The 25,023-nt window shown below is 46.3% G+C and overlaps 4 protein-coding genes across 6 annotated transcripts in view; 1 reads left to right on the top strand and 3 right to left on the bottom strand.

Annotated features, from left to right (window-relative positions):
• Window positions 1-7,450, bottom strand: part of LOC120906810 (E3 ubiquitin-protein ligase Ubr3) — a 48,602-nt gene extending 41,152 nt beyond the window's left edge. Inside the window, exon 1 of the mRNA XM_040318836.1 lies at window positions 7,205-7,450. The gene's annotated coding sequence lies outside the window, so the exon portion shown is untranslated. The remainder of the gene's footprint in view (window positions 1-7,204) is intronic.
• A 3,029-nt stretch (window positions 7,451-10,479) lies between these two features.
• LOC120906600 (UDP-N-acetylglucosamine transporter) lies at window positions 10,480-12,882 on the bottom strand. Its single transcript, XM_040318389.1, has 2 exons — window positions 12,553-12,882; window positions 10,480-12,451 (listed from the first exon to the last, which is right to left on the bottom strand). Exons 1-2 carry the CDS (start codon window positions 12,566-12,568, stop codon window positions 11,388-11,390), a joined length of 1,080 nt encoding a protein of 359 aa, XP_040174323.1. The 5' UTR covers window positions 12,569-12,882; the 3' UTR covers window positions 10,480-11,387.
• A 1,289-nt stretch (window positions 12,883-14,171) lies between these two features.
• On the top strand, window positions 14,172-18,027 carry LOC120906679. 3 transcript variants are annotated; one of them, XM_040318533.1, is made up of 5 exons: window positions 14,172-14,304; window positions 15,292-15,403; window positions 15,565-15,993; window positions 16,078-16,719; window positions 16,808-18,027. In XM_040318533.1, the coding sequence occupies exons 2-5, from the start codon at window positions 15,311-15,313 to the stop codon at window positions 17,135-17,137; spliced, it is 1,494 nt and encodes a 497-aa protein (XP_040174467.1). In that variant the 5' UTR covers window positions 14,172-14,304; window positions 15,292-15,310; the 3' UTR covers window positions 17,138-18,027. The 3 variants fall into 3 exon arrangements, with proteins under 3 accessions (XP_040174467.1, XP_040174468.1, XP_040174465.1); XM_040318531.1 differs by lacking the exon at window positions 14,172-14,304 and adding an exon at window positions 15,138-15,210; XM_040318534.1 differs by lacking the exon at window positions 15,292-15,403.
• Window positions 18,028-19,106: 1,079 nt separating this feature from the next.
• The window catches only part of LOC120906025 (otoferlin-like), a 32,259-nt gene continuing 26,342 nt past the window's right edge, over window positions 19,107-25,023 (bottom strand). The window contains exons 18-19 of the mRNA XM_040317426.1: window positions 22,025-22,540; window positions 19,107-21,933 (exon numbers count right to left, since the gene is read on the bottom strand). Coding sequence (XP_040173360.1) covers window positions 21,753-21,933; window positions 22,025-22,540 — 697 coding nt within the window. The 3' untranslated portion in view covers window positions 19,107-21,752. The remainder of the gene's footprint in view (window positions 21,934-22,024; window positions 22,541-25,023) is intronic.

Raw genomic sequence — 25,023 nt, 5'->3', positions numbered from 1 at the left:
CAGAGGAACAGAATCCCCTGCCTTTTATCGCATAAGTGTGCGTTTAAGTGACACAGCGCTTGCTCGCACTGACACTCCGGCTTTTCAGACCGGCATTGAAGGTGTGTGGTAGTGCTGCTGTGATCGAGAGCCAATCCAAACCGGGGATGATGATCAAAGTAGAGTTGGTGTAGGTATGTATGCCCTCCGTGTGACTCGAGTGTGTCCCATCGAGATCGAGCAGAGCCTGGCAGCAGTAGCAGCAGCAGTGGGCGCGATGATCGGTTTTCTGTATATTATTTTTAAACCTAACCTCAACGCACACCCGCGCTACAAATGTTTCTTTTTCAAACACACACACACACACGGACACGGTCACGCACCTACACCACACACTACACGCGCACTGGGTGTGCTGTTCTGGTTCGGTTGGGCGATCGGCAGGGTTCGGCGAACCGCGGAGCACTACCACCGCCACACCACACCCTGAACACGGTAGGAGTGAAAGGGAAGGAAGGAAGGCAATCGGTCCGGATCGGAATCGGTATCCGCTTGCTTCCTCCTCCGCCGCCATACCCCGCGAGGTGGTTGCACTGTGCGAAATGTGCTGCGGTCAGTCAGTTAGGGGATCATCTTCACCGGCCGGCCTAGAGAAGCTACACAACAAGCAGAAACTGCAGAAAGCACGCAAACGCACACTACTAACACACACACACAGACACACCGATCCGATCATTTCCTCACGCGAACACAATTAAACCCTGACCGTGGGAGCGAGAGAGAGAGAACAGGAGAGCAACAGAAGGATTTCACAACAGCACCCAGAGCTTACGTGCCCCGGCGTGGTTGAGCTGTCAAGAACGCCAGGGCAAACACACACGTCCGTCAACGTGCGCCGAGCTATTAAAAAAAACGGTGTGGGGAAAGGCAGGGCACCATGGCGGTCAAGAATGGACTAGAAGGGTTTGCAAGCTAACAGGCCATCGCACACCGCACAGTTCATGTGTAACGTGAGCTGTCAATTCTTGCCAACCTCGGCAAGGTGTCAGCGGCAAAGGCGGTGGTAGGTTTTAGCAACTACAGAAAAAATCGATGCCGCCGAAGAAGTAGGTAGGTTCCCGTATGGCGGGGGGACAAAAATGAACGAGAATATGACTGGTTCGATCGAAACCCAAACTGCCAGAGACACACTTCCAGACGCCATGTCGCCCGAGAAGAGTTAACGGCTGGATGATGACTTCGTTGGCGTGCGCAACTGGAGATGCCCGAATTTGGATATCAAAGGACTAGTGCTTACTAGGTGCTACGACGCACTTCTTGCAACTACGACGAACTTCTTGCATGTACGACGTACTCCTTCCAATTTCGACGAATTTCTTGCAGAAACCAATTGAGACCCGTCATTGGAAGCAAAAAAGCTAACAAGAACATTCCAGAAGCATCCAGCGCCTCGCCAGTGCCTGAAGTTCTAGGCAGATATGCAACGCATACGTCACACTACGCTAGCAAGCTTAGGACAGAATGGTTGCCGGGGTTCGAATTTCATCTCCCTTTCCGATGTGCTATTCTTTAGCTGACCAGCACCCATCCATCGCGGCAGTAAGGCTCTGGCAGTTGTGGTCTTCTTCGCCAAAGAACCCATCATCAGAATTCATCGTGTCAGAGCAACGACAACAAAAAAAAAAAAACAGACCATTCGCTTAGTGGGATTTTGCAACGTGTTTTCTAATCCTAGAGCGGTGATGTTTGACGGTGGAAGTGAATTCCACAACCCAGCAAGCCCAGGTAGTTTGGTAAATAAATACATCCCAGGTACCCTCCTCTTTCTTTGCGGACTGGTTCTTCTCTTCTTTGCTCTTCTTGCTGACATCCATGCCGGCGAAATGTGTGTCTGTGTGTGCGAAATCGGCACGCAGAGACATAAGCCTCGCCGGGGCGGGATGTACACACGAGCGAAGGTGGCGACGAAAAGGAAACGCTGGAAGGAGAGTGAATCCTTGGCTATACCTCTTCTACCTGCGGCACCAGCAACAGGATCTGGAACCAATCCCCGCGCATCGGTGTCAGGTGGGAACAACAAAACTGAAAAGTAAACCATCCTTCAGCCTCTTTTCCAATGTCCTCTTGTGCACGCAAAAGGCTAGAATTCATGGTCTGATGTTTGGTTGGAATGAGCAGTGCGTTCTCCGTGCGTTTCAGACGCTGGTGGCACCATGTACCTGACCTGCGCATTCACCATGAGGAACACGTTTTGCAACTGTGCTAGATGGAATTCCATTATTGGAGCTTAGCAACTGGTGTGCACCATCTCCCATCGGAAGCTCTTCAGGATCGGCTCCAGTGGAGCATCGGGTGGCTCCTCCTGGGACATCAAGCGGCAAAGTGCGACGACACACTTCCAAACACCTGCAGCAACACAACACGCACACACAGACACACACACAGTCGCACAAGACGGCAAAGAACACGTCGTCATTCCATCGTCAGAGCGGCCTCTGCAAAAGCCCAAAACATTCAACCGCAGCAGCTGATGATGACGGTGCCCTCCCTAAACTCCCTCCAGCCCTTCCACAAATTCTCGGTCGTGTTCTTCGTCTACATTTGTGTTAGTGTGTAGGTTTGCGTGTTTGGCGTGTGTGTATGTGTGTGGAGGCCACCGTTCATGTTGAACGTGGTGATGACGCGCTGTGGTCACTGCCATAATACCTGCCTGGTGGCCTCCAACACACCAAGGTGCTCCCCCCCCCCCTCCACCCCATTACCCCACAATCCTCCAAATGGGTCCCGACGGAGCCCTCTAATGCGAGCCCTCCGCGTATTTACCTGCGTGCAGTCAAACGTGGATTTGAGTGGCCGCACAGACTCCCCCCCCCTTACCCATTCCTTCCTGTGGCACCAGTTCCCTTGCCTTTGGGCGCCGCCCGGTTCGTTCAATGGCCATGACGAGTTTGCACGAGAGCCACGAGACGCGCATCATCATCGCCACGAGCGTATGTGTGTGGACGGTCGGCGCCTGTGGCCTGTGCCTAAGGCGGTGCTCTACTCTAGTGCCGACAAAAAGCTCTCAAAAGTTCGATTTTGGGGGAAGCTTATTTGTGAAATTAGCTGTTCGCACAGGTTACTCCTGTAGAACAGATAAAGCCAGTATATTAATGCAAACAAACCAAATTTAATTAATTTTATGTAATACGTAAGCTAGAGTTCACATGGACACATCAAGTGCATCGTATTAACGATAAGCTATATTATACTTTTTAGCAAAGAAGGTGATTGCTGCTGGTAACGAAATTATTTATGATCGAATTATTATTTCATTAAAAAATGGAGCAGTATGTGTTAGAGCTCATGCCAACCGCACAATGTTTTGCATAATCTATAAATGGTATATGAAAACAAAACGAGTTGCACTTATTTGTTTTTTGTTTTTTTTTTGCATTGCAATTAAAATTAAAAAAAAGAGGGATCGTTTCACGAAGCTAGCCATTTTTTTTTATATTTTGACACTGTAAAAAGGATGTGGAAAATACAATCCGGACGGTTAACATTGTTCCTCCGACAGCCTGTAATACTCAGCTTTCTAGTTTAAAATCGAAAAGGGGTTAATAAAGGTAAAATAACCAATTCAATTTTAAATTGAAGCGTTTTCAAACATCAAAAATTCAACCGGTTATCCGTCGATGGACCATACAGGACTCTGACTTGTCAAAACCGGTGGTGAAGGGACCCCGCAATTGCAATCTAAAAGTTTCAAATGAGCATTAAATTGTGGGTACATCGGACTTGTTATGGACCTTTTTTGCTGGTCCATGCAGTTTAAGAAGTTTTTGTTTTACCGGCTCATACGCAGACACACACACACACACACAGACACTACAGCCGCAGAGAGGCAAACCCCTGTTGGATGCAGTAAAGCACCCCCTTGATGGTTCAAATACAATCAATTGGAAGCACACTAACACATTCTGCCACAAAATATATCATCCACATCGAACATTTGCACCGATGTGATCCTCCCGAAATGTGTGTTCTTTTTATCAAAGATCGCCACACACACACACGCACACGTACACTAGATGATTCCCTTTGGGAAGGTTTTTTTTTTATTTCGGGACCGACAATGAAATGAACCTTTTCTGCGCGTACCACAGCGCGGTGCCGTGATTGCTGCACAGCGCGCAAGTGTGATGCTGCGTATTGGTTGTGTTGGATGTGTGTGCGTGTTCATTTTATCGCCGTGTGCTGTGCGCTGTTCTGTCAGTTCAATGCGACTGTGTGCGCGTGTGTATGTCCATACAGGAGACCCCCGAGATACGACTGTATGTGGGACCAAAAATTAATTAAAAAAAAAGTCCCAAAAGCGCCGGGTTTAAGTCGAACATCTATCAATACATAGTTGATGACCAGAGTTGAGGAGTCGATCTCTAAAATGTCGTGAATTATAGCTAAAACAATTTACGATAATATATAATCGTTGTAAATATTCAAAAAAAAAAGTCATAAATATTCTAATTTGTTGGTAGTTGAGGGCAATATCGGCGAAACATTGAAAAACCCACCCCATCAATTTTTATTCAAGGGCCGTATCTGTGGTTCATCGCAAGCGATTTTATCGCACGTGCTGTCAAACGCTTCTTCGTATGACAATGCAATTATTTGGATGATTTTATTAATTTAAAGATTGTGATAAATTAAGTTGAGATTGTTCCTACAAAACACCACACATTTAGTTTGACAGATACAATCGGAGGCGGCGTCCTACGAAATAAAAAAAAAACTGTATACCGTCGTACGGCGAAGTCGCACGTCCGACGCGATCTGTCAAATCCCATATAAAATTTTGACCGGCCTCCCGATAAAACCGCATCCGATGCAGCACAGACCTCGGCCCTAACACCAACATTTAACTGTCAAAAACCAAGCTGGTCGCATCGCGAGGGTCCCCTGTATATGGCAGCAGCGCAGCGGCGACACGCTGCGGCATGCAGCCCTGCGGATGGAATTCTAACACGCTTTAGACAACAGAATTCTAACACGACAGTATATGAAAAAAAAATCATTTTAAAACAAATTGAAAATGAACCTGCTCGAAGCTTGTTTGCGGTTATCGAAGTTACAGGCTTGCAAAATCGTGTTGGATTTTTTTGCACGAAAACAGGCACAAATTTTGGGGACAAATTCACTTCCAAAATTGTACACTTTTTTATGCGACAAAAACACAAAAACACAGACACACACACACACACACGGTGAGGTGGAAAACATGCCAACGTACGCAACGGGGACACACACACGCGTACAAAACACGTATTGTGGCCATCTGGTCGTCTTCGACAGAACACACACACACGTACGCACGCACGCCCTTACGCCAGCAGTGCGCAACGGGTCCGGGGCGGCGAGAATTGGTGCAAATGAATTACCTTCTACACCCATCGCCTTTAGCATTGGGAAGGGTTCGCCCCGAAAAGTATGGTGCGAGAACGACCCCTGCCCCTGCAAAGGGGGGAACGACCTACCCCTACACACGCACATACACAGACACGCGTACGTGCGCGCGCACTCAATTTTGCGAATCGAATTTGTAAAACACCCAAACTACAAGTCTACATTTTGGAGACAAAAACGGACAAAACGTGTGCTGAACTGACGTGTGTGTGTGTGTGTGCTGCCGGTGAAACAACCCAAAAGAGGAGACAAAAAAGGGAAGAAACAGAAAGAGTGTGTGTGTGTGTGTGTGTGTGTGTACAGGGGTTCCCTCGAACCCACACACCACACTGCCTCTCAAAAGAAAAAAAAGCAGGCAGAAGAACCACACCACCAAACACACATCCACCGAAAAACCGCGTGTGGGTTTGCGCGAATGACCTCCATTGCCGGGAAAGAGCGAGAGAGAGAGCGTATGTGTGTGAGCGTTTTAAGATTTTCTTCTGTACGATGAACACGAACGAACGGGTTGATAGATGGCGCGGCGGGCGAGATGGTGGTAGTGCGGCTGTTCCGCTTTCCGACATTCCTTTCGAGCTGATGTAATTTATTACAGAAAAAACACACATACACACACACACATATGGATACACATTTGGATACACAAACTCCCCAACACCAGTACGATCGATCACACACGGGCACACGCGGCCTTCTTGTTGCACAATGTTATACACACCAGGGAGGGGGGGGGAGGCGCCCTTTTTACATTTAAGGGCACAATTTGCTTCCAATACCTGTCCTTACTACACACACATACACATATGTATATACGATTAGACACCATAAACGTACACGTACGCACACACACACACACACATAAACACAGTTGATTGTCGTAAGCAAAAAGCAAGAAGAAGCAAAAAAGCCACATGGGATTTTTGTTGAGCCCCACAAATCTTATAAGAAACTATTGGCTTGTAAAAGTGATGGTGATGAGGAGAAGGAGAGGTGCTGCTAGGGTTTGCCGAAATGTTTCACCACTCTTTTCCTTGTGCTACGCGGTGCCACGAATAAATTTTCCCAAAAAAAAAGTTGGTTGGAAAATTCCTTCAAACCCTCCGCCTCCTACCCCCTCTCCTGGCCAAAGATCGAACCGGTGGTTGCACACGCGCGCACATGCTCTCACGCGCAAACGGGATACCACTACACAACCACAACCATAACAACAACATCAACATCAACAACAATAATAAAACATTAAAAAAAAGTTCAGTCTCACCGCGCGCGACAGACACAGGCTCACCAATATAGTGACGCGAACGCACGAGGTTTTTCAAGCGGAAGTGAAACAGCACATAGAGTGAAGGGGGGGGGGGGGGGGATGGGGGAGCTGAAGGGAGATGGGAAGGGTATAGCAGCGATGAACGATATGATGACGCGGAAAAACGGGTTTTCCACCCCGCTGAACAAACACACAGACACACACAGAAACACTTTACACACTTAGAGACACACGCATACACACAAATACACAGGAACATGCACAGAAGTAGAAAGAAATTTCGCCGGCTGTATTTAGAATGTTTTGGTTGGAGGGGTATGAGGGGGGAGGGTGTGTACGAGAGCTTTTTGTGGGAGGAAATTAGTCACCCCGATCCCACCCCCACACACAGACACACACACACAAATAAACATATATCACCCTGCGTTGTGTTCATCCGGCTTGTTATTTTCGTTCTAGCCACGTTGTTGTTTTCTTATTCTTTTCTTAACCCCACACACGCACGCACGCACTCACTTGCCTTTTGGGGTGGTGGAAAACCTGCTGCGTTCGGCTTGCAGCACATCACACACGAAAGAAAAAAAAACAGGGAACAACAAAACAACAGCAGCAGCGGCGGTGTTGAGTGTGTGTGCGCGGGCACGAGAGACACTACGGGACGCACGTCCGCACGCACCGACAGATCAGAGGGAAATGAACCTGCGCTCGAGGGGTCGGGGTTTTTTTCTCTCACACTCTTCTCCTCCTCCTCTTTCTGTTCGGCACAGTGAACATGAACACCTTGCACGCGCCTGTGTAACGTTGGTCGCGCAAGGGCCACCAGCGGGCACCAACACCGTCAGCAACGCAACGCCGCCTTGAGCTCACCACTACACGTGGGCGAGCGAGCGCGCGCGCCCGCTCAAGGGTTTTACGTTACACTGTGCGCGTTGGCTCTCTCTCTCTCTCTCTCTCTCTCTCTCTCTCTCTCTCTCTCGAACACACGCACCGAAGGCCCTTCGTCCGGGTGAGCCCCTGTGCCCACCTGTACGAGTGTGTGTGTGTGTTGCGGATTCTAGCGACAGTCAACCTGTAAAGGCTCGGCTGCATGTAGCGCAATCGATGCGCATGAATTTCCCGCACCCGGGTGCAAGGTGCGGAAATTCATCCTTCCGCTTGTTTGTTTACCTTATTTGCCTGCTCGCTGGAAGGGTTAGCAGGTGTCTTTTTTTAAATGTTGCCTGTCTGCACAGTAAGCCAAGTTAGTGTTAATTATTATTATTTTTAATTTTTGAAATGAAATTCACAATCGACAATGAGGTGGTTTTATTAAGCCGAAGAACATGTTAAATGCTTGAAAGTCAATAAATGAAATAACGGAACGCATGGTTTTATAATGTTTGAAACAGACGGTTGAAGACTACACAAATAGAATGCTGCTTCAAGCTCCATTCAGCCTGCTGTATTATTTCGATAAAACGGTCACTATTGATAATAATAATTTTGTGAAGCAATCCATCTAACCACAAGCATAATCATACATTGTAGGAATTTGTGTGTTTTTTTTTATTTTTTTTAAATATTTTTTACCAGCGATGTCAAACTCATTTGACTACGCGGGCCAAAACGCTACTTATAAGAAAAAAAGTGGCACGGGCCGCAACCTAGTTCTTTTTTCCCAATGAGCAATTCCTTTCATTTATTCCATTATCGTTACAACAACAACAAAACTTTAATTTAACACAAAATTTATTAAATCTAAGAAACGCATTACTAAAGGACTTTTGTTGCCGATAACTTTCAATGTGCCATAGGTTATTCTCAAAATTTGGATAGTTTTGTGCCAACTAACAAGATTTAGTACGCAAACATATGTTGATATCTGTGTCATTTTGAATATTTCTGATGCTGTCCAAGGTCCATAAATTACTACAGATCGGTTCCTCCAGTGTCTTTAGACCTAAATCTTCACTTAACAGTCGGGCAGTGCAAAGAGTTATACAAGTTCTTAGTAATCGTTACTACCTACCTGTCAATCTCCATAGAAATCCCGATTAATTATGGAGTCCAAAATCAGAGCCAAAAGCTCACCTGTAGTATATCTAGTCACCTTGGGTACTGTCTCATGGAAAGCTAGGAAATTCGCTTGTAGCAACGCTATACAAATTCTACTAAAATTCTTACGCTATTTCTACGTTGTCGGCGTCAACCTTCAGGTATGGTTTGTCGACTGGAGATGGAACTGTATCGGTTCCAGATCCGAACCAAATTTTGCTTCGAATCCGGAACAGGTACAGTTCCAAGGAAGGAATGAAATCGAGAGCTGTTTCAGGACCTAATAGTTGTTAGTTGTTGTTAGATGCTGAGTTCAGCATCAATTCCAGGACCGATATAGTTCATGCTCGGTTCCAGGATAGATATGGGACCATGATCGGTTCCAGGACCAGTATTGATTCATGAATGGATTCAGGACCAGTTTGGCTGCTAGATGGGTTCCAGGACCGGTATGGGTTCATGGTAGGTTCCATTGCAGATATGAGTTCATGATAGGATCCAGGACCGGAATGGGTTCCGCATCAGTTCCAGGACAGATATGAGTTCTTGATCAGTTCCAGGACAGATATGGAATCGCAATCGGTTCCAGAGCTGATGTGGCTTCATGTTCAGTACCAGGACCCATATGAACTCAGAACCAACTCCTAGACTGGCATGGGGTAAGTATTACTTCAAGGACTGATATGGATGCACTATCTGTGGGTTTTGAGGCCAATAATCTCGGCGTACACTTCAGGGTAAAGCAGGATGTTTGAAGTTTTGGGGCACTGCCCTGGAACCTGATCAAATTAACTAGTTATTTCAAAAGTTACCCGTGTTTGCGCTCACTCAGCTGATGTCAACAACGTTTTGCAGAAGTATCATGCTCTAAGCTGCAACCATGCCTAAAGATGGGTTCGACCTGATACTTTACCAAAACAATATTCCAAAAAAAAAGTGTGATTCTGGCTGGTTAAGCGATTTTGTTAATTTCTCAAAGTCTCTTTCTTGCTTGAAGATGCTCTTTTGATTCTGCAAAATAATTGCAAAACCACTCACAGTATGTGCCACTCAATACCAGACATTTAGGATTTTGTATGAGTTGAAGATAAACAGTCACACAGCTTTGGTTGTTTCTTCCTTAATTTTTTTGAATTTTTATCTTTTTTGTGCATACAAAAAATAGAGAGAAGACACCGAAAAGGTTTTCTGACGATACATGGTCTGACAATTATTTGAAAAATCGGCGAAGTTGAAAATCTTTTCATTTATCGAGTGTCCACAATTGACTGACCTGTAATGTAGCAGTAGAAATACAAAATAATTGTTTCGAAGGATCCCACGGGCCCCCAGTTTGACATCTCTGATTTAGACGAACACATTTCAATGGCATGGTTCAGGAACAATAAAAATGGATCAATAAATGGTTCAGGAACAATAAACATAAGAAGGTTTTTATTTCCCTTTTTTATTATTGAAATTGTACAAACACATTGCAAAACGGAACTAAGATAAGGATTAGCTGACCCAGAGAGTTATCGAAAGTACAGGATTGCTTTTGCCGAACCCTTAGCAGTTAAAATTGTGTTCTCCCTTTACTTCAATGAGATTAGATAGGACGGTGCCATTTTTTTTTGCTTAGATTATCGATTTGACAATTAACTAAAGCCATAAGTCAGTTTGTCGGTTTGTCTAATCCGGCAGATAATCGTTTTAAAATGAAACCAACAAACCTCTAAATATCATAAAACGATAGAAAACGAACGTAACATGAAATATTGTTTGCACAAATATTGTCGCTCCATCAAATCCTCTTTTTGTTTGCACTTTTCATGCACTTTATTTATATATTCTTCGCTTATTCTTATGTATCAAATCTTGTTACGCTTTTTCGAACCCCACCGAAGGATCACATCATCGTCCACAACTTCCTGGCCGGTCGCACGTGATGCTTCGAGCTGTGTAGCTTTTCATGTTCTATTTGCTAATTAAAATTTGCCCTCTATTTCTCTCTCTCTCTCTCGCTGTGAATACGGTAGTAGACATTACGGTGAAGTAAATGTAACGAAATAAAGCAAGTAAGAGCTCGCTCGACTACAGCCTTGAACCTGCTAACTCGCTAAACGAAACGAAAGTGAGAAGGTTTCCTTACTTTAAAAAAAATCGTACACATTACGCTATCGTACAGAAGGCAGCAGCTCACCTAGTACCGACTATAATACTCACTAAAAGTGTGCGCATCGTCCTTATACAGGACTTAAACCTTAAACGCTACGGCGCGTTTCGCCTGCGCGCACTAAGTAACAAACACCGTGACGCATCCGTCCCCACACAGACTCCTCCAGTCAAGTTGATTCGCTTACTGTCCTATTAGAATAATATATGCGTGTTTCGTTATTGCCTACATGCGCGATCTGGGCCTGGGTCCAAGCCCGGGACACTGTTGGCGTGTGCTGAAACCTCTGCTACGCGCGCTTGGCCGATCAAATCGATATGTGTACCTTTCACTCTCGCAGCCAGAGCAAAAAGGGGTAAGAAAACGTGGGGCCAAATAGAACTATTCCCAAAGCTTAGACGGACAGGCGCGCGAGATGCTTAACACAGTAAACTAAACAGTATATCCAGTCCTATTCGTTGCCGAACCGATTCGAGCACGCTTTCCCGGGAGTTTCCCTTTGCTCCCAGCTCAGACCTTTTCCGCCAGCAGGCGCTCCTCCGCCTCGGCGAGCACTTTGGCGGACGGGCGCACGCCCGGCTTCGCGCCCTTGGCCGCGGCCGGATCGTAGCCGTACAGGAAGATCGACCCAATCACCAGCCCGGCACCGACGGTGAACTGCAGCGAGAGGCTAAAGTCGAACAGGTAGATCGACGCGACGCATGAGATGATGATCGCGAGCGAGGTGGCGAACCCCTTCAGGATGTTGTCCGCGTACTTGACGACGACGGCCACGATCAGGCCGCCGACCGCCTGCAGCACCACCAGGTACACCACGAACGCGTCGTAGCCGAAGAAGAAGCCGCGGGCGGCCAGCTGGGCGCCGTCGTTCACCGCGCAGGTCAGCAGCCCGAACGGCAGCGACAGCAGGCTGAGCTGGATGTTGCGCATCCAGATGGAAATGTCCGCGCCCTTGAGCATCTTCTCGAAGTAGATGCCGGCCAGGCCGGACAGGAAGCAGGCGCCGAGCGCGGCACTGAACCCGAGCAGCCGGTTCTGCTCGGGGCCGTCGCCCGCCGGCATCGACTGCTGGCGGGTCGCGGCCGTCCCACTGTCCTCGCCCGTCTGCGCCAGCTGGACGCTCGCGACGCCGACGACGAGCAGGACGAGGGCGGCCCACTGGGTCGGCAGCAGGCGGCGGCGCAGTATCAGCACCGCGAACACTGCCGTCGTGAGAATCTTGAGCTGATAGGTGACCTGGTACGTGGCGGCATCGAGATGGGACGCGGACACGTACAGCAGATTGTTCTGGATGATGTACAGCATCGACGGGACGCAGATCTTGAGCGTGTCGAGCGGCTGCTTCACGATCGTCTGGTGCAGGGCCGCCCGCAGCCGGCCGAAGTGCTTGCCCTCCTCGAGGTACACCAGCACCAGGCTGGTGGCGAGCTTCACCAACTCCGCCATCACGACCGCGGTCGAGCTGAGGAACAGGTCGCCCGGGCGCGTCCGCCCGTACCGCATGCTCAGCCCGAGGATGGCATTTTGCAGCGTGAGCGTGACCAGGCTGAGGTACTTCAGGTTGTTACCGTGCGCTGTGGGAAGGGAGGGGGAAAACAACACGAGAAGGAGCAGCCAAAACCGCACATCAGCATTCGGCAGGGACGGAGTCAGCAGTGACGGGATCGGCACTTACCTGCGGTCACCTTCATCTTGTTTGCTCGTTAAGCGGACGGGGCTGGGAGACACTACCAGCGGATACAAACCGAACCAAGCTGCTGGCACTGGGACGTGGACACATTCAAACACGAAAAACGGGAAACACTGCTGGCGGTTCTGCGGGCCCCGAAAATAGCGGTCGAGAGTTGTCAAAAATTTGATTACGTTGACACTTGCGGCCGACTTGGGCTGTGCATCTGTGTACGCGGTGTTGTTTTCCTACGCCGCTTCTACTGCCCTCTGCCTCCTCACCATTGCCCTCGGTAAACCCACCAAAAACCACCACGACACGATTCAAAAAACAAAACAAACAGAAACGCTCGGGGACAGCTGTCAAGCTTGACAGTGCAGCCACGCTTCCCAAGCAGCAAAATCGGTCCACGTTGGTTCGACAAATTCGTTTTTTTATGTAGCACATCCGACATCCGACACTGCTGCGCTCGGAACACGCGTTCTGAAGGCCCAATGCTTAGAAAGGAAATTAGGTGATTTAAAAGCTCTTCTGACATCTAACCGTAACCTGTTTGTCCCTATGCCCAAGTGTTAACTATTAATCATCAAAAGTATTATCGATTTTCATTAAATTTATTTTTTTAAACATATTTTAGGACGTGCTTTTTCTACAAATCCACTAAATCCACATTAAACTGGTGGCGCTCTCTGTTGGTGGGATACCCCAACCAGTTGAGCTTCATCGCTTGGAGGAGAGCTTTCTCATTTCCTCTGTACTGTTGTATGGTTTCGCATTGAAGTTATGCATCGCTAGAACTAGAACGGCGATACGATTGTTTAAATACTAAACTCCAACGGAAACCACCAGTACTGAAGCAAGTGAGAATTGAGTAATGGTCGTTGGTGTTGATACCCACGTATCTGACCACACGACCATTCATATAGATTTTTGCTCAGAAAGTTAGAAGGCTATATAGGTCAAGATAAGATGAAACTTGTCGAAACACATTGCAAGAAAAGGATAGCAATATAATGATGAGTTGTAATACGCCATCTATTGATCAAACCAATGAAGCTGTGGAGCTTTCTTTTTTTTTCTATGGATATTCAATTTTCCAGTCGTTTAAGCTTAATCTGTGGCGCTTGGGTACATTTATATCAAATCAGTGAACAGACTGTACAAACAAAAGTAGCTTGGCAAGTCTTTATGCAACGATGCAAGCAACATTATCTAATAATTTCGTAACAGATTTTCGTGACGTTCTTTTCCGTTTGATTCGATTTTCAGAATTCCGATAAATGAAGAAAATTCTAAAATATCAGTTGACATCCAAATCATAGTCGGATCGGTCAATAATAGTATTTAAAGTAATAGAAAACCGCATATAATAAATAATAATGTCAAGAAAGCTTGCAAAATAAATACATATTGCCAATTTATTACAAAATATACCTTGAACAACAGCGATATATAAGCACGGCCGTATTTTATAGCCACATTGCTGGCATGCATGCATTGCTCAATGGGAATTTCTTTCCCCTCCCAGTGTTGACGGTTGCTGTGACAGCGGCGAAACGCTTCACGGCAAACGCTTCCCGTGGACGCAGTTGCCGCGCACAGCTTTCGCAGACACTTGTTAGCAGCCAACCGAACCGGAGTGAGTTTGAAAATTCCCGCCGCGCTCAATCGCCATTGAACAGTTTACTTCTGCCGTTGGAAAGTGTTTCTTTGTTTTACTAGTTTTGTGAAAAGTTTTTTGGGCTCGTGAAAACCACGGTAAGTTCCAGTGCTTAGAGTAGGTGAATTTATTGATTTAGATGCAGAAACTACATCTGTAGAATGTGAAATCAAGGCTTTAATAGGTGTGGTTTTTCTGTTGTAAGATTCGTCGATTCAGCAAAACTGAGTTGAAGAATGTACTTCCGTGGGGTGATCGTGCTACTGAGTAGATGGAAAGATGGAAATATGAAAAAGTCGGGGAATTTCTTTCTCTTTTTCACTCAACTGTACTGTGTTTGAGATATTTAACCTTGATTTAAATTTTGTGTTGGGTGACACGCATGCGTTCGCTGCTTAAACGGCTACCGCTTGAAAACGGAGTGATGTTACAGCCATAAAAGGAGGACAAATAATTACAATTATTTAAATTTCATCGCTTCAAGCGCTAAGCTTAGCTCCAAGCTTAGTTATTACATTCATCAAATTCCAGCACACGTGTGGTGCACAAACTCTAACGACTTAGACCCTCCCGACGCAGCAAAACACACTTGCTCCGGGCACAAAGCATGGCAATTGTCGCGCGTTTGTGTGCTCAATTATAACAGATTCGCGTAAAAAAGAATACATATTGAAACGAAATCCAACCGAATCCAGCATCTATCGCAAGTGGTGTGCGCGAAGGTATGACGCATGCCCTTACACATTACAGGCAGCAGTCGGTTGGATTGAATCTTGCCATTGTCTTTGTGCTCGATCGGAGCGAAACTATTTCGATATCAGCATTTTTACTGGTATGCTTCACTGCCCAGCGGCACTGAAGGGTTAAGGCATGCTCCCACCCCAATGCTCCCTTATCAAGACGCAGATTTGAACGGCGTTGTCAGTATTTTATCGCACCTTGGTGCGCGTATGCGTTCCTGCCCAGACACCTTGCTGAAGTTTGCTCGCGCGGAGTCTCCCTTGGTTTGTTGCCAAACAGCAGAGCTCCATCGCGAGCTCCAGTGCAGTTTTCTAATTCAGCTTTTTCTGCTTGTTGCTCTGTAGCCTTTTTTTTCCGGGCAGCATGGCAACCGGCACGACCACCAACGGACGTCTCATGTTCACCCAGACTTCCTGCTATCTCTGCAGCGAGTGGCTGGATGATTCTGACGTCGAGGTAAGCACAGTCGGAAGTGACGGCTTCAACCGGAAGTCTTCCTGCTGAGGGCCCTTGCATGCGTCATGCTGGTAGTTGGGACGCAGCGAGAAAGAGAGGGTTTAGTTCCCCACTCCCTTTGCAATATTATCTTCATCCCACCGTCCGTCTATCCCGCACAGATCCACTTACGCAAGTGCCGCCGACAGCAAACCGTGTGTCCGAACCGTTGCGGAGCCATCGTCGCCAAGAAAGATCTTCAGCTGCACAGCAACACTTGCCCGAAGAGTTACGGTATGGAGTCGTCGAACGAAACGTCGAACGAGTACGTCACGCCGCCGAACGAGGAGCAGGCTGGGGAGGAGTTAACGGTGGAGCAGGTCCTCCAGACGTTGGAGAATGACATTAGCAGCATCCAGCTGCTGCAGACGGCGCAGAAGGAGAAGCACACTGACGTGCAGAGCGAGCTGGCGCATTTGAAGAATTACTACGACGTATCGCATCGCTGGACCGGCAAGGTGTACGAATCCATCGTCGCGATGTACAAGATGTGCTACCAGGACAAGATGCAGCACTCGCTCGATATTTCCGGGTTGCGGGAACAGCTGAAGGTAGGCAGCAGACAAATAAGAAACCATAATCTCAATATTTTTGGACCCAACATGCTGACAGACTTCCTTTCCTCTTCACGGCAGGGCACGAATGAGTGGCGCACCGGTATTATCAACCGGATTGATGCATTGGAGAAGACCCTATTCTTCATCAAGCAGGACCGGGCAGCGATCGAGCAGGAGGCGGCCGTGTCCTCCCTGACGGAGCAGGCTGCTGCCCTGTCCATGGGACCGGATGATGGGCAGCAGCCCTCGACATCGAAGGCCTGCCAGCCGCTGGCACTGAGCGAGCTGAACAACGCACCGTACCGCACGCTTCCGGCAGGCTCGTGCGACTCGACGTCCTCCTCCTCCTCGATGGAGCCGGTGGTGGAAGTGAAGGGTCCGATTAAGGAAATACTCGACGACATCCACAAGTACCAGGTGAAGCTTAACTACAACCAGAAGGACATCATGATCCGGCTGTTCGAGTGCGAGGAGCGAATGGTCGAGCTGGAGAACACGCTGAAGAAGTGCCGCCGCGAAACGTACCACACCAAGCAGCGCACCGAGGAGCTGCAGACGAACATGCTGATGGCGAACAACCGGGGCACGCCGGCCAGCGAGAACGGCCACGTCATGTGGCGCATCGACAACTTTGCCAACCGTTTGCAGCAGTCGAAGGAGCTGGAAACGATGATGAAGGGTCCGATCTTTACGAATCACCCCTACGGATACATGCTGCAGGTGGGTGTCGCTAGCTAATGCAATGGAGCTGCCTCGGTGTGACTAACGCTTCACATTACTCTCTCTCTCTCTCTCCCCAATTTGCCAGCTGGAGGCCAGCCTGTACGGCATCGGGACGTGGCGCGGGCGCAATCTGATCGCCGGGCTGACCATCCTGCCCGGCCCGTACGACGAGCTGCTCGAGTGGCCGTGCCGGCTGAGCGCCACCATCTGTGTGCGCGATCAGGCAGCAAACCAGGCCGAGGCCGTACCGATTTACAAACCGATCGTGGCGAAGGTGAAGGGCCAGCGGGACAAGAATCAGCACTACGTGTACGTACCGCACGACCAGCTGTACTCGCGTGGCTACGTCAAGAAGGATACGCTCTTCCTGGAGGTGTTCGTCGGGGAGGAGGGAAGCGGCTCCAGCGAGCTGTAGCGAGCAGCCGGTAGCAACGCAATCATGGTGGACGTGGTTTGGCCGGCGTAACTCTCCACAAGGCAGCTACGCCCAGCGCGATGACAGTGGTAATGGTACCGGCGATGGCAGGGCCGGGTAGTAGCAGGCAACGAACTCTGCACGCCTACGGAACGCTCTCAAACGCTGGCCAAACCAACCTTCGATTGTAGTATTCTGTTTTTTTTTTGTTTTAATATTTCACTTACATTCATTTCCATTCGCACTTTTATTACACCGTTTTTCTAGCACAGGTCAACCATGTTTAAGCTGCTTTTAAACATTGTTCTACTGTAAGTAAACATTTGATGTCCAACTGAAGTATTGAAATACTTAATCTAAACTTCGTTAAATAGCAACTAAACAAGTGAAACCCCTTGAAATTGATCCTGTTTACTGTTTGCAGTTGAGACTTTTACTTGTGTATCAATTTTCAAAGATGATTTGAAATTTTTTGCCTATAATTTATCCCAATACCTTCAAAATGAAAAATTTACTATTCAAATAGAATAAATCAATTAAAATGAAGCTCTAAACAATTTAATTTCTACAAAATAAACATCAAAGCATCGAACCCAAGTAATATAAACGTATTATGCGACTGTACGAAGTTTAGAAAAGTATCAGTATTTCAGTTGGCCGTCAAATGTTTACTTATAGGATACTAATTGTTAAAAATTCCCTTAACATTGTTGGCCTGAGCTCAAAAAACGGTGTACAGACGGTCCCTGAGATACACGGTACCACTTATACGTGGATTCGGAAATATGCGGTTTTCCAAATTTGACAGTTTGAGCAAATTGAACTGATTTGACACATTCATTGTGAAATACCAAATAATTTCCGTGTTGATCTAATGTAAAATACCATTTCAAAAGGTTTAAAACTGTTCAATTCAGTAGCAACATATCAAATAATTAATTTGGTGGCTAAAACCACCCCCTACTTGCAAAATTGCACGAAAATTAGTGATGTTTTGGCTGGAAATCACGAGATTCGACTTACGCGGATATTCGAGATAATCGGTATTTTGCGTCCGTTTTCGGTTCCCATTAACCGTGTATCTCGGGGACCGCCTGTATATTATACCGTTTTCCTAATCCAGGTAAACAATGCTAATATGCTTTTGCACCATGTTCTTTAACTACTATAACCTTCTACTGTATAAGTAAACATTTAACAACCGAACTGCTGATGCCTATCTGAATATTGTTTAACCGTAACAAACCAATTGGAATTCCTAAGTGAATTCGTTTGCCTCATGCAGATAAGCCTTTAGGTCGTGCCTTCTTGTACAAAATTAATTAGAATTTGTCAGTCAATTGCAACAAAATGAACATCAAGGAAATGAACCCGGGTTTAGATGTTTAGTTGCGATTGAGCATGATTCAGAATGGCATCAGCAGTTCAGTTGGACGTCAAATGTTTACCTACAGTTGAACAATGCTCAAAAGCACCTTTAACATTGTTTACCTGAGCTCGAAAACGGTGCATGTTCTCGCACAACGTCACACGCCAGTATCAAACGGGGCTGATGTTATCTTATCGATTTAGATTTTAATTGTGGATCTGCTTGCGGCCATGGTGGCCATGGTAGCTCGCGGCACTGAGGCAGCATATCTCCGGCACGAAGAAAGAGAGAAATCCGTTTTACACTCTCACCGGTTACTCGTCCGAGCAGCTTTTGGGCTGCCTCAGGAGCGCTTGAGCAGCGATAAATGAGAGAAGATTGTGCTTTTAATTGATTCATTTAAAAATCCATACAGCAAATTGTCCCATTTTGGAATTGCAAAGATCAGGGTGAAACAGGAGACGAACCTTGAAATATTAAAATATGAATAATAATAATAATAACGCGAACAAACAAACAACAACAACAATTACACTGTAACGTTTCGGCAGAACAATAAAGCACCGGCGAACGCGCCAACCGCGGCAGAATCCTGAATGATTGTGTTCGTTTATTTTAAAGCTTTTTATTTGTGTCTTGATAAATGTAGGTAAGTGAAATCAACACATCTCAACACTTGGATATAACTCTATTATAAGTACGGTGGTGGTAGGTGGTGGGGGGAGCGGGGAGGGCGAGAAAAATCCCTATCCAATCGCCCCATTCCCGTGTGCATCGGCGCATGGTCGCATGGTTGTCGCCTCACACGCTAATGGGGGGTAAGGGACAACAGGAGCCGAACGTTGACGGAGGCTGCGGGGAGCGGGAAGAGGGGGGGGGGATATGTTTTATAGATAACGATAAAGAGTGTAACAGTAGTAAGGTCAGGCCACCGACGCCCGCTTTGGCAATGGTTTGACCCAGAAACGTGCTTCACATCGATGCCGCTTCGTGATGCAATGTTTGCATACCTTTCGGGCGTTTGGTATGTCCGGTTTGCTCGAGCGCGCACTGCGCAATGGTTCATATTAGTGAGGGAATAAAGTTGGCAAAAATCCGAAGTCGACACTGATCCGATACCGATAATTTCGGAGCCGACTCTTTAAGGTAGGTCTGCCCATCATTTTCCGAAGTCGTTCGGAATCTCTCCGAGTCTTCTGGAGTCATCTGGAGTCGTTCGGAGTCGTTTGGAGTCGTTCGAAGTCGGAGTTGCATGGAGTCGCCCAGAGTCGTCAGTCGTCCGAAGTTGTCTGGAGTCGTCCGGAGTCGTCAGGATTTGTATGGAGTCGTTCGAAGTCGGAGTAGTATGGAGTCGCCCGGAGTCATCCGGAGTAGTTTGGAGTCGCCCGGTGTCATCCGGAGTAGTACGAAGTAGGAGAAGTCCGACTCCGACCAACTCCGATTCCGGTCGACTCTGATCGACTCTGGACGACTTTGAATGACCCCGACCCCGGTCAACTTCAGTCGACTACGGAAGACTCCGAACGACTTCAGGCGACTCCATACTACTCCGACTTCGAACGACTCGGAATGGAGTCGGAATCGGGCTAACAATAGTCGGAGTTAGATCGGAATCGTGGAGGCACTCAAGAGAGCACAGCACTAGCCTACACTCTAGCGCCGAACCGCATTCGAGCGCCGGACGGTATGCAATTGTTGGGCTTTGTTTGCTTTTTCAATCGGTTTAGGTAAAACATCCATTTGATAAAATTTTTAGTAAATATCCCTACCCAGGCAAAATGTTTATTTGTGCAAGCATTTTTGCACTAAACAAAACGCCAAACACACAAACGCGACTTTCCGCAAAGCCGAGACGCACCCGTTTGTCAATGCTTAACTCTCCACCCAGCTCAGCCCGCCTAAAGGTATGCAAAACAATGCTTCAAAATGATTCAAAGTAAGTGCATACCGGCCAACACGGTGTGGCCGGTGGCCCGTCCCCGTTTACCCATTCCGTTTGCTTTGTTTTGGTTAAGATTTTGATTAGGATAAATTGGATGTCTTTTCTCTTTGCACTATCTACTATACAAGTGTGTGTTACGTGTGTACTCGCGTGTAGTGCGTACTTACGTGTGTATTGGGAAAATAGCTGCGCTACCACTACCTCACTAAGTTTGTGTTTTTGTGTGTACGTTTGTGTCTCTTTGAAGAGCGAAAAAGGGGCAAGCGTCCCAACGCTTGTTTAGCTTTTGTATACCTAAATATATGTATATATATGTGTGTGTGTGTATATTTATATATGTATATGAAACAGTTTTGGATAGAGCCTCTGATAACGATTAGTATAGATTGTTCTGATAGTTTGTGGTGCTATGGCGCGTGCGCCCATGTGTATCCGTGTGCGTACGCGTGTTCCGTTCCTTAGCGGTTCGTTTTTCTTCTTCTTTGTTTTGTAGTTTTGGTTTGTAAGCTCTAATTGTACGTTTAAACAGCAACGGATTGAAACAACAATTTTTGCAGTGTGAGAAAAAACGGTTGGTCCTTAGGTCCTGGTCGGAACATACCAATACACTTCTCCGGGAGAATCTACTAGTGCTTCATGGGAGTTGTGGTGTGTGTGTGTGTGTGTGTGTGTGTGTGTGTGTGTGTGTGTGTGTGTGTGTGAGTGCGTGTGTCTATATGTGTGTGTGTATGTACACAAATTGGTTGTTCCTACAAACGCGTGGGAAGGGCGTTGGATCTTTAAAGGTGCTGATGATGACCCGATGATGAATTTAATGGCCTTTCGTTGCATAAAACATCGTCAGTGTAATGGTCAATGTATATATGAATATGTATAAATACTTTTGGGGACTTTGAGTGTCTGTGTGTGTCTATGTTTTTAAATCTGCTTGTGCTAGTGCCATGTACCAGCGGATGTGCCGGTCGCTTCATTTTTGTTTTAACTAAGTACGCTACGCTACGCTACTTTGGTGTCGCGTTGGACGATTTCCCAACCAGCAACGACAGCCGGCCCAAGGTCTGGCCAGAACATCGCACGGGCGGTCATCGTTGTTTTTTGTGTGTGTTCAACTTCAGCGTTTCGCCGACTATGTGCTGTAAACTTTGTGGTAAGAATCGGCAAGATGGGAAAGCTGTATAGATAGATCAAAGCACGTGATTGTATCTCGTTAAACGGTTCGGTTCGATTTTTGGTGGTTTGAGTTGCGTTCGGATTCGGTTGATTGTGTGTGAGTGTGTGGCTCGAGCCTCTTCCTTTCGCTCTGCTTAAGCCCCGAGCATCTTCTTGACCGTGTAGCCCGGCACGGCGTAGAAGAACAGCAGCAGCAGGATGGCGATCCCGATGATGATCAGCCCCTTGATGATCTTCCACTTGTAGTTGTGCCAGACGATGTACCGGACCGACTTGAGCGGGTTCAGGAACCACATGAACGATGCGTCCGGTCGGCTGGAAAGAGAAGGAGCGGAAGAGTGAGCGAAAACAGTGTACTGCAATCCACTCGTTGCGCCATCCATGTCCCCCGCCCCGGCTTACTTACTTTGGCTTTTCCAGCGGGTCCGGCTCGTTGCGCCCGAAACCGGCCGGATTCTTTTCCGCCTCCTCCTTCGTCAGCAGATGGATCTCCGCCTCCACCTTGCCGGTCAGCTCCATCTCGTCGTTCTCCTTCTTGATGAAGAACGGCCACCAGCCGCGGACGCGCTTCTGCTTGAAGATGTTCACCGTCGGCACGTTGTCCGTGCGCAGCATGTCGAGCGTGCACAGCTTGGACGATTTCGCTCCCCTCGGAAACCGGTTCAGGTTGAGCGAGATGGCGCCGAGGAAGTCGTCCGCGGAGAAGTGGTCCGCGTCCCACACCTGCAGCTCGAGCCGGGCCGGTATCTTCACCTCCGTCTCGTCCCAGCTGAACAGGGACTCCTTGCGCGACAGCACGATCCGCTCCTCGGCCGCCAGATACTCGAACGGATAGATGAAGCGCCAGTTGAAGTTGCCCTCGCCGGTGAGCGACCGGTAGTGGATGTCGGTCGCCTGCATGTCCTGCGGTCCCTTCAGCCACCTGCAATCGGGTGAAACAGAGTTAGAACCATTTATTTGCCCCTACTGTTCCTGGCACAAACAATCTTCAAACAATGATAAAGGGCAGACAATAATTCTGTAGAATGAAATTTAAGTTGCCCTCAGTAAAAGTTTCAAGAATTTAATATACAGCGGTTTGTCAAGGCATTTTACAATCTAAATGTTGTTATTCACCGAATGCAAGATGTTATTCCACAACAATCTGATTTTTCATTTTCATGCTAATATTTTTGTATTTCTTTAGCATGATTTGCAACACTTCAACGGTCTCTTGACATTATTTTTAAACCGGAATTTAAATTCGGCTGCTCATCAAGATTTGTTCGTAACATTAAAAATTCCAGTTCTTACACATGATTTTTAACAAACAACTAAGAATTGTCCAACTCAATCCAGCTTGAGACAGGTTGAGAATCATATGAATGAACTGAAATGTAGGGTTTTCCAAGTTACTTTCCAATATGCACATAATTATTCGCCACATCCAAGATGTTTTTCAACACCTGTCAAATGGTGTATTTGTTTCAATATGAAATTTCAGTTTTTAAACATAATTTTCAACACATCACAAAGAACTGTCAAACTCAATTCAGTTGAGAAGTGTTGAAAATCATGCTGAAGAAATTTAAAATTATGGTAATCGAAATTAAATATTATATTGATGTGGATTAACAACGTTCACATTCTAAACTGACTTGGAAACCCCTGTAATTCACATCACTCCGATATTTCATATTGAAAATAATAAATTTTAATTTCTTCAGTATGATTTTCAACACTTTAACGGTCTCTTGACATCGTTTTTTCACCTAGGATATTGGATTGGCTGCTCATCAAGATATACACCACATTTTAAAAATTACTGGGTTTTCTAGTATTTTTTTCCAGTTCTTACACATGATTCTCAACACATCACAAAGAATTGTCTAACTCAAGCCAGCTTGAGACGTGTTGATCTCGTGTGAATGAACTGAAATATAATTGTGATGCAAATACAACATTTGGCAGCTGTTGAAAAAAATCTCGCAAGCAATGAAAAATGTTGTTGACACTGGAAAGGGACACGAAAAACCCTCTAATTTAAAACGTAACTGAATAGTATAGACGCAAAAATATGCATAAAAATGCATGGAATTTTAATTTCGAAAAAATTGTATGAATCAGGATGAAATAAAGCTGCAAACCCCTGATGAGAAAAACGATGGCAATATACCGTTAAAGTGTTGAAAATCATGCAGAAGAACTTGAAAATTACTATCATGAAAAATGAAAAATCATATTGTTGTGGATTACAGGGTTTCCCACGATTTATTGGTCAGTTCCCATATTTGTTTAGGCTCGTGTCACGATTTATTTATCGTATCCCATAGATTATTGGTTCGTTCCCATAATTTATTGGTATCGTCCGATTGGATACAATTGAACCAAAAAATTTTGGGAAACGGCCAAAACAAATCGTGGGAATGCACCAAAAAAACATGGGTGCCAACCAAAAATTGATGGGAACCAACCAATAAATCTTGGGAAACCCCTGTAATATGTTGCATTCATCGAATGACAACGGTCACATTCGAAAATTGCTTGTAAACTCCTGTAAAGTGTTGAACATTAGCATACAGACAAACATTTTTCGTCAGGTACAAGGCGCCTCCATCGAGGTTCATTTTTATGACTTTATTGCATTGTTTGTTTTCCCCGAGGCGGCTCCAAAATCAGGCTGTTATGTTGATGGGATTTTGTTGCACTTCTGTTAAGAATAAGTATGTTGCTCAGAGCTAAATTGATTATTGACTAATAATTATGGCAATTAATTGTTTCTAAACAGCATTCTCTTACCTAACCTTATCTAACACGAACGACCCAATAAAAAGATTCAATATTTGATTTTGAGTCCCTAAACAATCGGTAAGCAATCTATATTGTCAAGAAAAGTCAGCTCAACAGTATCATTGCTCTTTGGAAGATAAAAAACGATAGCACATTAAATATTAAATAGCCTTGAACATTACATTAAAAAGCTCACCTAGTAGCTGTATTAGGTGCACGACAGATCAAATATGCAATAGAATTAACATTTTTGCCGGAAAATAGAGCCCAAAAACGCTGTACTTCCCGCATGGTCTCCCACCACTTCGACGGGGATAAAATATGATTTGTTAGCTGTTGTTACCAGACTGGTCAAACTGGTTTTTATCCCACTACCCTGGCCTAAAATTCAATTGCGAACTTTCAAGGTGATACACAGCGATGCAGCGTCACAAAAGGGCAATCAAAGAAATGCCAAACAATTATGGCTGGTTATAGGGGCCAGTTCCTGGAAGGCGATGCTACCGTTGCCTCAAGCACTCGCGAACACTTTTTTTTGCATTCGATACATTAAAAGAAACGCATAAAGTTACCAGTATGATTTTAAAATGCTTTTTTTCCAATGCCCAATCTCGTTGTTGGTAGCATGTGCATGCA

Source organism: Anopheles arabiensis, chromosome X (genome assembly GCF_016920715.1).
Source record: "Anopheles arabiensis isolate DONGOLA chromosome X, AaraD3, whole genome shotgun sequence".
Taxonomy (NCBI): Eukaryota; Metazoa; Arthropoda; class Insecta; order Diptera; family Culicidae; genus Anopheles; species Anopheles arabiensis.
This window is presented reverse-complemented; position numbering and strand designations above follow the sequence as displayed.